General features: G+C 30.9%; 1 protein-coding gene across 1 annotated transcript; it reads right to left on the bottom strand.

Annotated features, from left to right (window-relative positions):
* Positions 1-11,547: 11,547 nt before the first annotated feature.
* LOC134277997 (uncharacterized) lies at positions 11,548-12,805 on the bottom strand. Its single transcript, XM_062760300.1, has 2 exons — positions 12,604-12,805; positions 11,548-12,522 (listed from the first exon to the last, which is right to left on the bottom strand). The coding sequence occupies exons 1-2, from the start codon at positions 12,803-12,805 to the stop codon at positions 11,948-11,950; spliced, it is 777 nt and encodes a 258-aa protein (XP_062616284.1). The 3' UTR covers positions 11,548-11,947.
* Positions 12,806-13,260: the final 455 nt, after the last annotated feature.

The raw sequence follows: 13,260 nt of genomic DNA, 5'->3' as shown, positions 1-13,260 counted from the left end.
TTAACCTGAATTTAACCATCAAGATAAACAATATGATGCTGTATATCTGCAACTGGCTCTTTGATCAACAGTTTGCTCAGAGCGACACACTCGTCATTCCAATTTTTTTTCAATGTTTGAGAGACATGAGCTCCAAACATTGATGCTACACTCTGAAAAGGTGTTGGCCTATCTATTTCAACCATGCAATTTATACCTGCTGTAGTGCTAGTTGTCGGGTGGGTAAAGTCTGCACAACAAGAGTTAGGATGTCTGCAGTCTCGTAGACAGGCTGTAAGGGTACAGTTTGAACAAACCATTCTTGGCTGACCATGTAAGTTCTTGTTGGCACTGACACAGCTGCCTGGAAATAATGACTGGTGACTTATGTCGGTATGATGGGGTCAATGGATGTCGACGCTACTGTGGATGCTTGTGTGTACACCGGAGAGGCTACAATACTATGCAGAAGTCCTGGATACTAGGCGGGCATATTGGCTTTTGGTCTTCGATGCCCTGGTTTTATTTGCTCTCAACATGGCTCATAAAACAAAAGAAATGTTATTTTAATTCCATTTAAAATTCATCATTTTTATTGTAATATCCTATTATTCATTAAAAGATAATGCAAGCACAAATTACAATTCATAGCAACTTAACTAATCTCTGTCAATTTATTTATTTATTTATTTTGATTGTTAAATACCAAAACATATTAAAATTTATTGCAACTAAACTTAACTTTTCCTTGTCAAGTTAATTGAATATTTTTCTAATCTGACTCATTCCTTTTTTTTATAACATGGCTGACCTATGAGCAAGGTCGAGAACATTCTCCAAAAATTTAATCTGATTAATCGTGACTAAAACCCTATTTTTTTTTAAATAAATGATTCACGTAATTGATCCTTATTAATAATTCATTGATAAAACGAACTTACTTTGACTTTCTCTTCGGGATGCCTCAAATGAAAGTAATTCTTCAGTTAAAATTTTGGGTACCAGCAGCTTTGTTGTTCAACCGGAAAAGGAAATTTACTTTGCGCATGCCCAGTTGTATAAATGTGACTAGTAAGAGTTGTCTATCTTTCTATAGTCAATAAATATGTGCTCAAAATAACCTAGTTTATCCAGATGAGATCAACTTTATTAAGCGTAAACTTTAGTGAACAAATAGAAGATTAAAAACTCAGAAAATTATAGTACAAAAGACTGTTTTGGAAATTAGATTTCTGAATATTTGACAAAAAATCTAAAATATTAAGATTTAAAAACAGGTTTGAAACTAAAATACTGTACAATGAGAATATATGGCCTAGCTATTACTAATTTTACCGCCTTTGGCGCAAGAGCCTCTGAACACTATAATGTATTGTGCGCTAACATATTTCAAAACAATTTTTTGTGTGTGCTCATAGTTTGTAAACAGAAAGGCACGTTAGATTTTATAGCACATGGTCGGATCGGTAGTTGTTACCTGATTCTTATCTGTAGCACATTCAAGGGTTGGCTTATCGGCGTGTCAATCATATATCGCCTCGAGGTAAACAGTGCAATTAAACATGGCGATTGAACTTGCAGACAATATCTGATTATGATTCTCGTTTATCCAAGTAACTTTATTTCAATGCATGCATTGTTTTAATATGAATAAAATGCGTAAAAACTTATTTCTTTTGCTTAAAATAAAATAGAATAATTCTTAACACTGTTAAAACGTGTGTATTGCAACATCACAGTAAAGTTGACGAATACGGGAGCGCTATTGTGTCTTCTTGCCTGGTTTCTAGCAACCAAAGCCTGAAGTCAAATACGGTTATGGGTAAGAAAAAAAAAACAAAATATCACTTTAATTTGTATATTTTTATGACAAGTGCAAGCGCTTAAATATATTTGCGCCAATGCATTCCCACGAGAGTTTGCGCTAAAATACATTAGAGGGAAGTTTAATAATTGAATAGTGTCATTAGTTCGATGACATACAACATAGAAATCATATGACATTAAGCTAGACTTTCTCTCATTATTGAATCTTTAATGAATTGATAACAGTTTATGTAACCACTTTTCATCACATAGTTTAATCCTGAGAAGCTGGGAAACAAGGGCTATTCGAGACACTGCATTATAAATGACTGGTAAAACATCAGTAAACTAAAGTGAAAATAAAAGCTTCATTAAAGCTGCTGTAAATCGTGTTAAAAATCCTTAAGAAATTTTCAGTGAAATATGTGAAATTTACAGCAATCAATGCCTGTTTTATAAACAAATGAGCAGGTGGGTTTCAATGATTAAAATTACATAACGGAAATCAAAAATGAGTACTGTCCTTGCCAACAAAAAATATAACAACTTATGTACTCTTTGCCCAATTTCAACAAATAATATCTGATGATGTAGGATTGACTTTAAGACACATAGCAAATTTGATTAACATCATATCATGAGTAGTTTACAATGTTTTCAATAAATGTTTGACAGTAAAAAAACTTGATTCTCAAAGATCACGATACATTTTGAAAAATGAGTGAAAATTACAGCGTGTAAGAATGTCTTAATTATTTTTAAATATCAGTAACTGCAGTTCTCCATGTTTGCTTCAATGGAACATGAATCTATTGCTTAAAATATTGAATTCAAAATTTACCATAAGATGTACATGATAAAAACAGCAATGGTCCTACAATATATGCAAGGTACAATATATACAATATATATAAATATATACAATATATATATATATATATATATATATATATATATATATATATATATATATATATATATAAGCACTAAAAAACCAACAACACTGTATATCCTAAATGTCGGATCTACCAAGTAGATACAAGGTCACGGATGGAAATTTATATAAAGCACTAAAATGACCAACGACACGAACAATAAAAATTGTCAAATTTTCTAGTGTTTAGTAGTTTAGTAGTAGTGCTAGTTGTTTTTGTTTCTCTTTTTCCTTTGTTTTTATGACTTTTTAACTTTTTTCTTTGTCCTGAGGAAGGGACAGGGCGTCCCGAAAATTTGACAATTTTTATTGTTCGTGTCGTTGGTCATTTTAGTGCTTTATATATATATATATATATATATATATATATATATATATATATATATATATATATATATATATATATATATATATATATATATATGTATATAAGGTATGCAAGAACACAAAGACAGATTTATATGCAATTCTCTTTAATGTTAGTGGTACTGTTGTTCAATTTCGTATTCGGGGAGACAGTTTACTTTTTGGAGGAGTCTAAAAAGCAATTTTTTTGCAAAAAAATCGAAAAGTTTATTAGAGGAAGGACCTAGAATCAGGAATCCAATACATTATATTTTTTCATGACAGTGTCCAAAACCTGCACCCCTGAAGAGTAAAGAGATTTTCGGGATAAAAAGAAAGTTAATATTTTTTTTCAAATTTACAATATTCACTAGATCTTTTACATTTTGACTTGTTTCTATTTCCAAACTTTAAAAATTACCTTTCAGAAAGAAAAAAAAAACAAATACAGGATATTATTTGATCTGCCATTTTCCAGTATACTAAGGGTCATACCCACAAATGTGTTCTAAATATAATCAGAAATTAAAAAAATGACATTATTTATTGAACGTCCCTCGTATGCTTCAAATTTCCCCTTTTTAAAGTATTAAATTTCAATATTTTTGAAAATTAGATATTTGAATAAATGTACTGTAGAAGTGCTTTTTCTGCGTGATATTAATTTACGCAATGTACGAGGTCATGAATATTATGCGGAAATTAGACCAAGCATACTTAATATAAATGTAAAGCAAATAATAGTGACAGACTAGGAAATCAACGTTATTTTCTACAGGCAGATTCAACAGAAATTGAAAATCCAGGAAAAAAGTACATCTACAGTATTCTAAAACTGAAAATCATTTTAGAAATTTGAATATTTATGTGTTACACGGATCGGAATCGCATTCTTCTTATGCAGAAGTAAAACTGTCTCTAGTTAAAAGCTAGTCAACGCAATTTTTCATGCCGTACCTGCTTCTGATTCTCATTGTATTTTACTTTGACAGTGGCAACATAGTTATATGAACAAATTTACTACGATCTCCATTATACAGATCATATTTAAAATCTCCAAGGCGTCCACCTTTTTAACTTCCCGTAATCACTTTGTATTTCTTTATTCACTGCATAACTTGATTCTGTGTCTCTTGTTACTTGGATCAATCCCTTATTCACTGTAAACGCTGTACGCAATTTCCTGTTTTTATTTGTACATGGTTCAGCAAAAGACTCCCGCTGGCACCGCCGCGGATCCTAAGGTCTTCATTTTAGGTGAAATTATCATTTTTTGTTTTCATTAACAAGCAATATGCCAATGAATTCTCGCGAAACGTCTGATACTAAAAACTCAACACCATACCCACTTATGACTCTTATTGTATGCTGCACTGACAGTGGCAACATAGCTGAGTAAACAAATTTACCCTGATTTCCATTATATAGGTCATATGTAAATCTTCAAGACGTCCCCGAATTTTAACTTCCCGTTTTGATTTTGTATTTCTTTATTCGCTGCATAACTTGACATTGTTACTTGGATCAATACCTTATTCACTGTAAACGTTGAAAAGCAAATTCAAAATGTGTAAGGGGGAACAAAAACCCCAAAAGGGGTATCAACGAAATCCCTGATGGAAATCCCCAGTTAAGGATCCGTGACCAACCCATTGTGAACATATATCTTGGTCTTATTGACGTCATTAGGTTCAAACTGCACATTGTTCCCTTTTTACTATACACCATTGTTCGTTTGTTCTCTACACTTTCTAGGTCAAGGGTACACCATTGTCCAAGGGCAATCGACCATAAGTCGGACAAGGTCATTTGGATCTCTATTGTCTCCTTCATTGTTCTCCCATTTTTCTTTTATACAATACCACCCATTGTCCTTTAAACATCGTGTCGGCTATACTACTGTAAGAAGTGTATTGATTAATAGATGTCCCATTTAAATGAGAACTTCATAGTGTTTTAAATGTTCACCCCATAGACTGAAGGAGATAAAGTCTGTGCATGCCTAAGATAAGAACTAGTGTTCTGAACTTTTGGTAGAGATAATTTAATACGATGTATGTGCGACTTTATGTAGTAAATGTTCTTTCTGGCTGGTCACTCGATAAATTAGGGGCATCAGAAACAAAGTTTTATATAATTTCTATCATATCTCTCATCAAAGAATTTTGTTTAATGAGGTAAAAAATAATTTACCCTTCTCAATTCCTCAATTAAGATAGGTTATTAGAAATAATTCATTTAACCTTTTCTATGACTCAGTGTACAAAAAAAAAAGAAAAATGAAATACAAAATAGTAAATATGGATCATATTCCTTTAGAATGAACTGGACTGTACATACCTCATTGCAAAGAGAAGGTTTACTTCCAATACCTGATATTTTCCACCTTTGCCTTACAGAGACATTAATTGTGTCACAAAAATTTCTTTACCTGATGCATATACAGTGGATACCTGATGCATATATATATATATATATATATATATATATATATATATATATATATATATATATATATATATATATATATATATATATATATATATATATATATATATATATATATATATATATATATATATATTTACAATTTTGGGTCAATAACACAATCTCCTTTGTATTTCTAGCAAAAACGAACACCAAACTAAAACCCTCTCAAACACATCCTGTAAAAATCCCTTACCTTGAGCGAAGGCAATCAGTCCGGAATTAAACCTGTTATGTCCCTAAGATCGGCAGCCATTTTAATGACATCGTAAGGGGTTTCACTAGAACCGGGGTGGAAATGCAGAAATGAACTTATTAAAGATTAAATGTAACCACTTATGGGTATAGCTTATTTATAAATAAATATCAAAACCACCTTTACTAATTAAAACCATAGATTTCTAAAAAGATTTTTTTTTTAATTGCAGTCTTTATTAAGACAATTACTCCGGTTAATTGTCCATTCCGTGATTTAGTGACGAAGTCAGATGTTCATGAACATATTTCGTGATATAAACTGTTTTTTTCTATCAACTTTCCTGAATAGTTTTTTAAGAACCTATGTTTTTAAATTGAAATATCTGAAAAGATTCATAAATGATTTCAAAATTTTAAAGTATTTTTTTTTTAAATTTCAAAGGGTTATATTATTTGTGGTCCTTCTTTTAGAGGCATTCTCACGTGATCGTATTTCGTGTATGTAGGGCAACTTCAACCATACTGCGCATTTCTGAATATGATCGCCAGGGACAATTTTTACTGTGAGTAAATTCTTACTTTAAAATATATCAGTATTCAAGATAAATTATTTTTCGATTTCAAATCAGTGTTATTTTTTTAAACACATTTCTGTGTTTGCAACTTTGATTTGAAATGAAATCAACAACTACTACGAAAGCCCATAAGGTTCATTCAAGAATATAGTTTTGAAATACGAGATTAGAAATTCAGGATGTAAGGTTGGTTTATTTTGTAATTACACAGTTTTCTACGTGTTTAAATAATAAATTTATAATTTAATTTATAAATTAATCTTTTGGAGATATTAATAACAAACTGGTATTATGCAATTTGCTTAGATAAAAGAAGCACCTTCTTATAAACATACATTACATAGAATTAGGAGCGTATCAAATCTTAGTTTTGATTGAATATAAAAGAATAATAAAAAATCTTGCATCTTGAAATGCTAACACAAGTTTTTTTGATAAAATTATTTTCATCAAGAGAGATAACTTATTTTTCACAGTGTACATTCTAAACCAAAAAAAATATACAAATAAGTCATTAGCATTTGTCGATACATACATATTTAACATATTCTAAAATGAGTACAACTTATAAGATTTCAGCAAAATGATTAGTAGATAAACATGAATACATGTACAAATGAATAACGTAATTAGGTCATGTACTTGTATAAAATACCCTATGACATGTAATAAGTGTACACAGAAAAGTTGAAATATCAGCAATTACATTTGTATTCTCTATTTTAAATTTATGAAAAATCAATTTATTTGATATTCCAGCATACAAATAACAATGGAAAATCTTTACGGGTCAAATTCATACTAGATTGTGTGCATCCTTCCCATTTCGTAATCATTCCATATATTTTCAAGTTCTTTTTCCTACAGTATCTTTAAATATTTTCAATTGTCCTCCCTCTGATCTTCCATGATCATTCGAAAATCTCTTTGAACTGTTACAGTACCAAAAATGCAATTCCACCATTCTCCCCCTCTGAAACAATTTCTTTGTGGCGCAGAATGGTTTCAAATGTAAAAATAAAATAATTCTTAAATTACAAAATCAATTCTACAAGTTATGATAAGTTGAAGTCTCTTATCATCAGCAAGTTTTGTGTATTATTGGTGTTTGAATCACACAGACTTTTCATGTAGGCATATTAAGCTAGAACTTCATGAAAAATATGCCTACGTGCAAGTCTATGTGATTCACGCACCAATAAATCTCATTAAACTTAAAACAATCCTTACATTTACAGATTACATGTTTGGAAGCAATTAAAATATACTAAATATTTGAATTTCTCGCTGCCCTATATTGTTGCATCTTTACTAAAGTCGCTGCAACCTCATTGAAACATCAAGTTAACGCACGTTTCTCCGTGTATATTTATACGCTTGAGTTTAACGAATTTAAATTTGTTATAACAAATTTATTGAATTCGTTATAACGAATTTAATTTGTAATAACAGACTTTTTGAATTCGTTATAACGAATTTAATTTGTTATAACAGATTTTTTAAATTTGTTATAGCGAATCTAATACATTATCGGACTTGAAACTCCCTGATATTCGGATTATTCTCTGAAAATCTCTGCAAGAATCTTTACTTTCACTGTTAATCTCTGTACTTGCCTCTGTACTTTACAGTAAAACACAGTAAATAACTCTACAGAAGCACAGCATTTCACAGCACCTCCCTGTACTTTACAGTGCATTTCCTCTGTACATCACAGTACTCTACAGTACTTCGTAGTATGCAGTCACTGTTTTTCTGTGTGTGTCACAGATTTTTACTGTACAGAATACTGTACATTACAGTACACCACAGTATTTCACAGTACACAGTTCTGTACATTACTGTACAACACAATTTTCCCCTGTACTTTTTTTTTTAATTTTGGTAATTTCATAGGAAGTTTTAATTTTAGTAAATGACTGAATTAACAATAATGATTCTGTCAACAAAGATTTATTCAAATTGGTATTCATTTTTCAATGTTACCTGTGTGCAAGCATGTTTAGAAGAAATTTCCAATATCTGTTTAAAAAACAGCTGAGACGAAATTCTGATTTAAAAGGACTTTTTAATATCTTTAATCAATAATCTTTTTTTTTGGATGTTTAAATATTTTGTTTGATTTTCTTCATGATTCTGTGTACGGAGGATAGAAATTATTCTTCGATCATACCTATATTCTGCAAATTACACGTTTAAAATACCAGTAAATTTTTGAGTTGACGATCGATTTACCTTGGTCCTAACTTAAGTGACTTAAACTTTTAAATGCAGTTATGTAAACAGTGATTATGTAAATATACATTTCAATCATGCATAGTTTTGTACTTTCATCTTTTTTTATTATTATGTATCTAGACACATGAATACACACATACGAACAAAATCAAATGTAAGGCCACACCAATAAAATTCATTGTTCGTCGGACCCCGCTCGCTCGTATTTTAACAAAACTATAAAAATAAAATTTATTTAGATTACCCGCACTATAGGAATTCTGTGCTGTTTTCTTTTACATTTCCGCTCTATTTATCGTCTTTTTAATCTACTTGCTCTGCAAATCAGAAAAATATAAAACAGTGCGACATTTATGTCCGGACACGATACAGTCCGGACTTTTAGGTTACCTATCGAAAAGACATAATTTTAAAATTTCCTGTTTGGTGGGATTTTTATTCTCATCATGTCAATTTCAACTTCCACAATGTTTTAGTTTTCATTTAAACTTCTCCCAAAACGAAAAATCCCATGGGAGAAAGGGGGGATTTTTCATCCCACCTGAAATCCCACCAAAATCCCATAATTGAAGAAATAGGATTAAAAATCCCATATTAGCCATTTATAGGATTTAAAGTCCTATAAAGTGTAATTTGGGAATTTTCATCCCATAGGATAAAAAATACCTTACTATAAGGACATGTGTCCTTAAGTGATTGCTTCGTTAGATCACAGTTTACTACATTAATTTGGTCATTCTTTAGCATCGTCATTTGCGTTGTGATAAACTTTTCACATTTTCATTTTAACTGATGTGAAATATATAGTCCTATTGAAATATTTATTTTATATTTTATATTTTTTTAATTCAATATTTTTATTTATTTCTATTGAAATCAATTATCCATAATTACTTATATCCTTTGATCCGCCACAGACTTGAAAAAAATAATATAAACTCCCTTGGATCCATCACTTATGTTTAGACCATGATCACAAATGACTGTATGCTAAATTTTTGAAATCAATAACCCATAATCACTTATATCTTTTGATCCACCACAAACTTAAAAAAATAATATCCACTCCCCTTGGATCCACCACTCGAAAATGTAGATCATTATCACACATGACAAATAAGTTAAGTGGTTGAAATCAATTAAACAAATTCATTAATATCCTTTGATCTGCCACACATTAAAAAAAATCCGCTGCCCTTGGATCCACCACTTGTAAGTTTAGATCATGATCACAGATGACACATATAAACTGTAAGATATATGGTTGAAATCAATTAGCTGTAATCATTATCCTTTCATACAGCAAAATTATTTTTTCTAATATAATATTCACTCCCCTTGGATCCACCACTTATTTATTTAGATCATGATTACACATGACATATTAGCTGAAATGTTTTAATCAAATAGCCATAATCATTAATATACTTTTAATCTGCCACAATTTTTTCCTCTTGAATCCACCACTTGTTAGTTTAGATCATGATCACACATGACATAAAAGCCAAATGGTTGAAATCAAATTTAAATATACACTTATTGAGAATGCTTCCATATAAATAGAACCAATCATGGCTTTGTTGTTCTCAAGAAGAAGATTTTAAAGATTTTTCCTGTATATTCCTGTGTAAAATGTTGATCATCCATGGTGGGCTGGCCCTGCCCTACACCGTATCTATCTATATTTTGATCCATATAAATATTACCAATCATAGCCTTGCTGTTCACAAGAAGATTTTTCCTATATATTCTTATGTAAAACTTTGGTCATCCATTGTGGCCCCGCCCTACCCTACGGGGTCATGATTGGAACAAACTTGAATCTACACTACCTGAGGATGCTTCCATATAACTTTCATCTTTCCTGGCCCAGTGATTCTTGAGAAGAAGATTTTTGAAAGATGCCATTAATTTTTTAGTTATTTTCCATTTTGACCACACCAATAAATTTTTTGTTCGTCGGAGCCGCGAGCTCATATTCAAACGAAACTTGACAAGTAATATTAATTTAAAATTTCCCGCACTGTTGAAATTTTATGCTATTTCCTGTTCTATATCCGCTCTATTTATCTTATTTTTCATCTGCTTACTTTGTGAATCAGAAAAAAATATAATTGTCCGCTCAAATTTCTTCACGCTCCGCCTAAAAAAAATTGTCTACAAAAAGTTATAATATATTTGCCCCCAAACCAAACTTTGATGGAGATATATTTGATTCTTAAACAGGGGAGTATATGCCGACTTCAAATCACTGAATATTTTCATAAGCAATGACGCCATATGTACGTAATGACGTCACAAACATGACGTAAATTTAAGTTTTTATGAATTTCACAGAAAAATGTACATATTTCGTCGATATTTTGAGTAAAAGTCACCAAGCGCATGCGTGTTCAGGATCAATATTTTGATATAATGTGTAGAATGATAATATTAATGAAATATGTCAATATTGTTCCCACACAAATTTGCACTCTATAAATTTTAAAGCTAAAATTGTTGAAATTTTGTCCATTTTGTCCTCTTTCTGAAACAGGATATAAAATCAGACTAGTTTGTGACGTCATAAAAACAAAAATCGTGAATATACTGATTTGACACTATAATATTTTCTGTTAATTTATATTTCTAATACAATTTATTGAATTAAGCACATTTCAGGAAGTTTTCAATATTCGACTTTTGTGGAGGGGGGGGGGGGGGGGGGCAAATATATGCAATATACCGCATTTAGTTCTTTACAGTATCGAATACATTACAAATATTATTGCTGATATTTCAATTTTGCTTTGGACACTTTCATGTCAAATCATAATTACAATCAAGTACATGGCTTAATTATGTTATTCATTTGTACATGTATACATGTTTAACTATTTAATGATTTTGCCGAAATCATATAATTCGTACTCAACTTATTATTAAAGACGATGAAGACAAATATAACTTCTTAAAATCATTTATTTTGATTTGGCGATTGTGGCCACGACCTACATAATACAATATATATTTTATTAATCGTTATAACATAACTCCTTATAAAACCTTATATCCTTATCCTTATAAACCTTATATCCTTATCCTTATAAACCTTATATCCTTATCCTTATAAACTTTATATCCTTATCCTTATAAACATTGTATCCTTATCCTTATAAAGTCCTGAAGATTTGAATACTGACAACATTCAAGCTGGTACTGGGTTAGCAGATACTCAGCAGAAGTTGTGAAAAAATAATTGTATCATGGAAGGCGTCTCGAAAAACCGCCAAATGGTTGTCCGTTGAAAATGACAACCACCGCCAACGAAGTTAGGTGGAATGAGAGACGCAAAATATATGTAGGTGTGACCACATCTTGAAGCTTAAATTACGTATTTAACCTTTTATAGAAAAACATATTCTTGCAAAGCCCTTTGTAAGTTATATAGCAAGAAACAATTACCGATGTACGACAGGTGAACTCCATCACTACTAAACATTTCATTTGAATCCCAAGTAATCTCTGGGTATTTGATAAAGAATCCACCATTGACAGTAACTAAGTGATTCATAAAATTATTGAGTCTAACAGAAGCAAGATTTTGAGATTTTGAGTTCGAACTAAAACGCCATGAAATTCTTGGCAAAATATTTGACCAACCAATTGTTGTGTTGGGTAGTAGCTCCTCAAGTTTTTTGAGAGTTGAACACATATTGGACCGTAGTTGTAGCAATGGAATTTTACCTATGTCATTTCCTCCACAATGAATAATTAAAATTTCTGGAGGTGATTCATAACGTAACAAAAGTTTTATTTTTGGAATAAGGTCAAACCATTTCATACCTCCCTTTCCCTGCCAAAAAATTCTGTAATTTCTTCGTTTTAAACCTAAATCCACACCATCAAAGGATTTTCTTGCAAAGTAGAATGCCCATTTAATAATTGAAGAACCAACAATCCAAATAACCTTTTCATCTCCTATATAAAAATATGAAAAAAATCAATCAAGAACATACTAAATCCTAATATACCGTTTGAAGGCATCTGAACTCCATCTACCTTGCTTTTTAATTTCTGTTTCTGACTGACCGGAAGAAAAACTATCTGACGCAGCACCAATACGGAAAGAGTGTGATTTGTACTTGGAGTTTGGAAGACCGGCTATTTCAAGACACTTATTTAATACTGAACAGAATTGAAATCTTGTTAGAGGACTACCATCCATATGTTTAAATAATTGACCGTCAAATTTCGGCCTCATGGTGATGTACCTTTTCAACCAGTAAACTGGACAGATAGAATTCTTTGATTGATTCAAACAAACGGATGTTCCTTTCCCAAGTTGGTCAGTTTTTGAGAAAGGAACTCTAAGCTCTACGAAATTTTCCCCAGATGTTTCATTTTTTCTAAATTTTACATGTTCAATAGAAATAATTTGATTTGCTTGATTTGAACTACTAAAGGTAAATTCACCGATTCTAAGAAAAGCATGATAGGCTACCGAAAATGCCGTTGAAAAAAGAATGGACTCGAAATTCGACGAACAAACTAAATTTGTTGCTGTTATAAGTTTCTCAAGAATGTGTTTTGTAATAGGAAGTCTACAATCTTTGGAATGGTTTGACCTTTTGATTCCTTCCAATAATTTTCTAATTAGAAAGTTTTTTTTATTGTCACAGAAACCCAATATTTTGCATTTGAAACTTATTCCTGATA

Source organism: Saccostrea cucullata, unplaced genomic scaffold (assembly GCF_032062105.1).
Source record: "Saccostrea cucullata isolate Sc308-1 unplaced genomic scaffold, CSIRO_AGI_Scuc_v1 ctg6645, whole genome shotgun sequence".
Classification (NCBI taxonomy): Eukaryota; Metazoa; Mollusca; class Bivalvia; order Ostreida; family Ostreidae; genus Saccostrea; species Saccostrea cuccullata.
The sequence above is the reverse complement of the archived record's forward strand: the minus strand, read 5'-3'. Positions and strand labels throughout refer to the sequence as shown.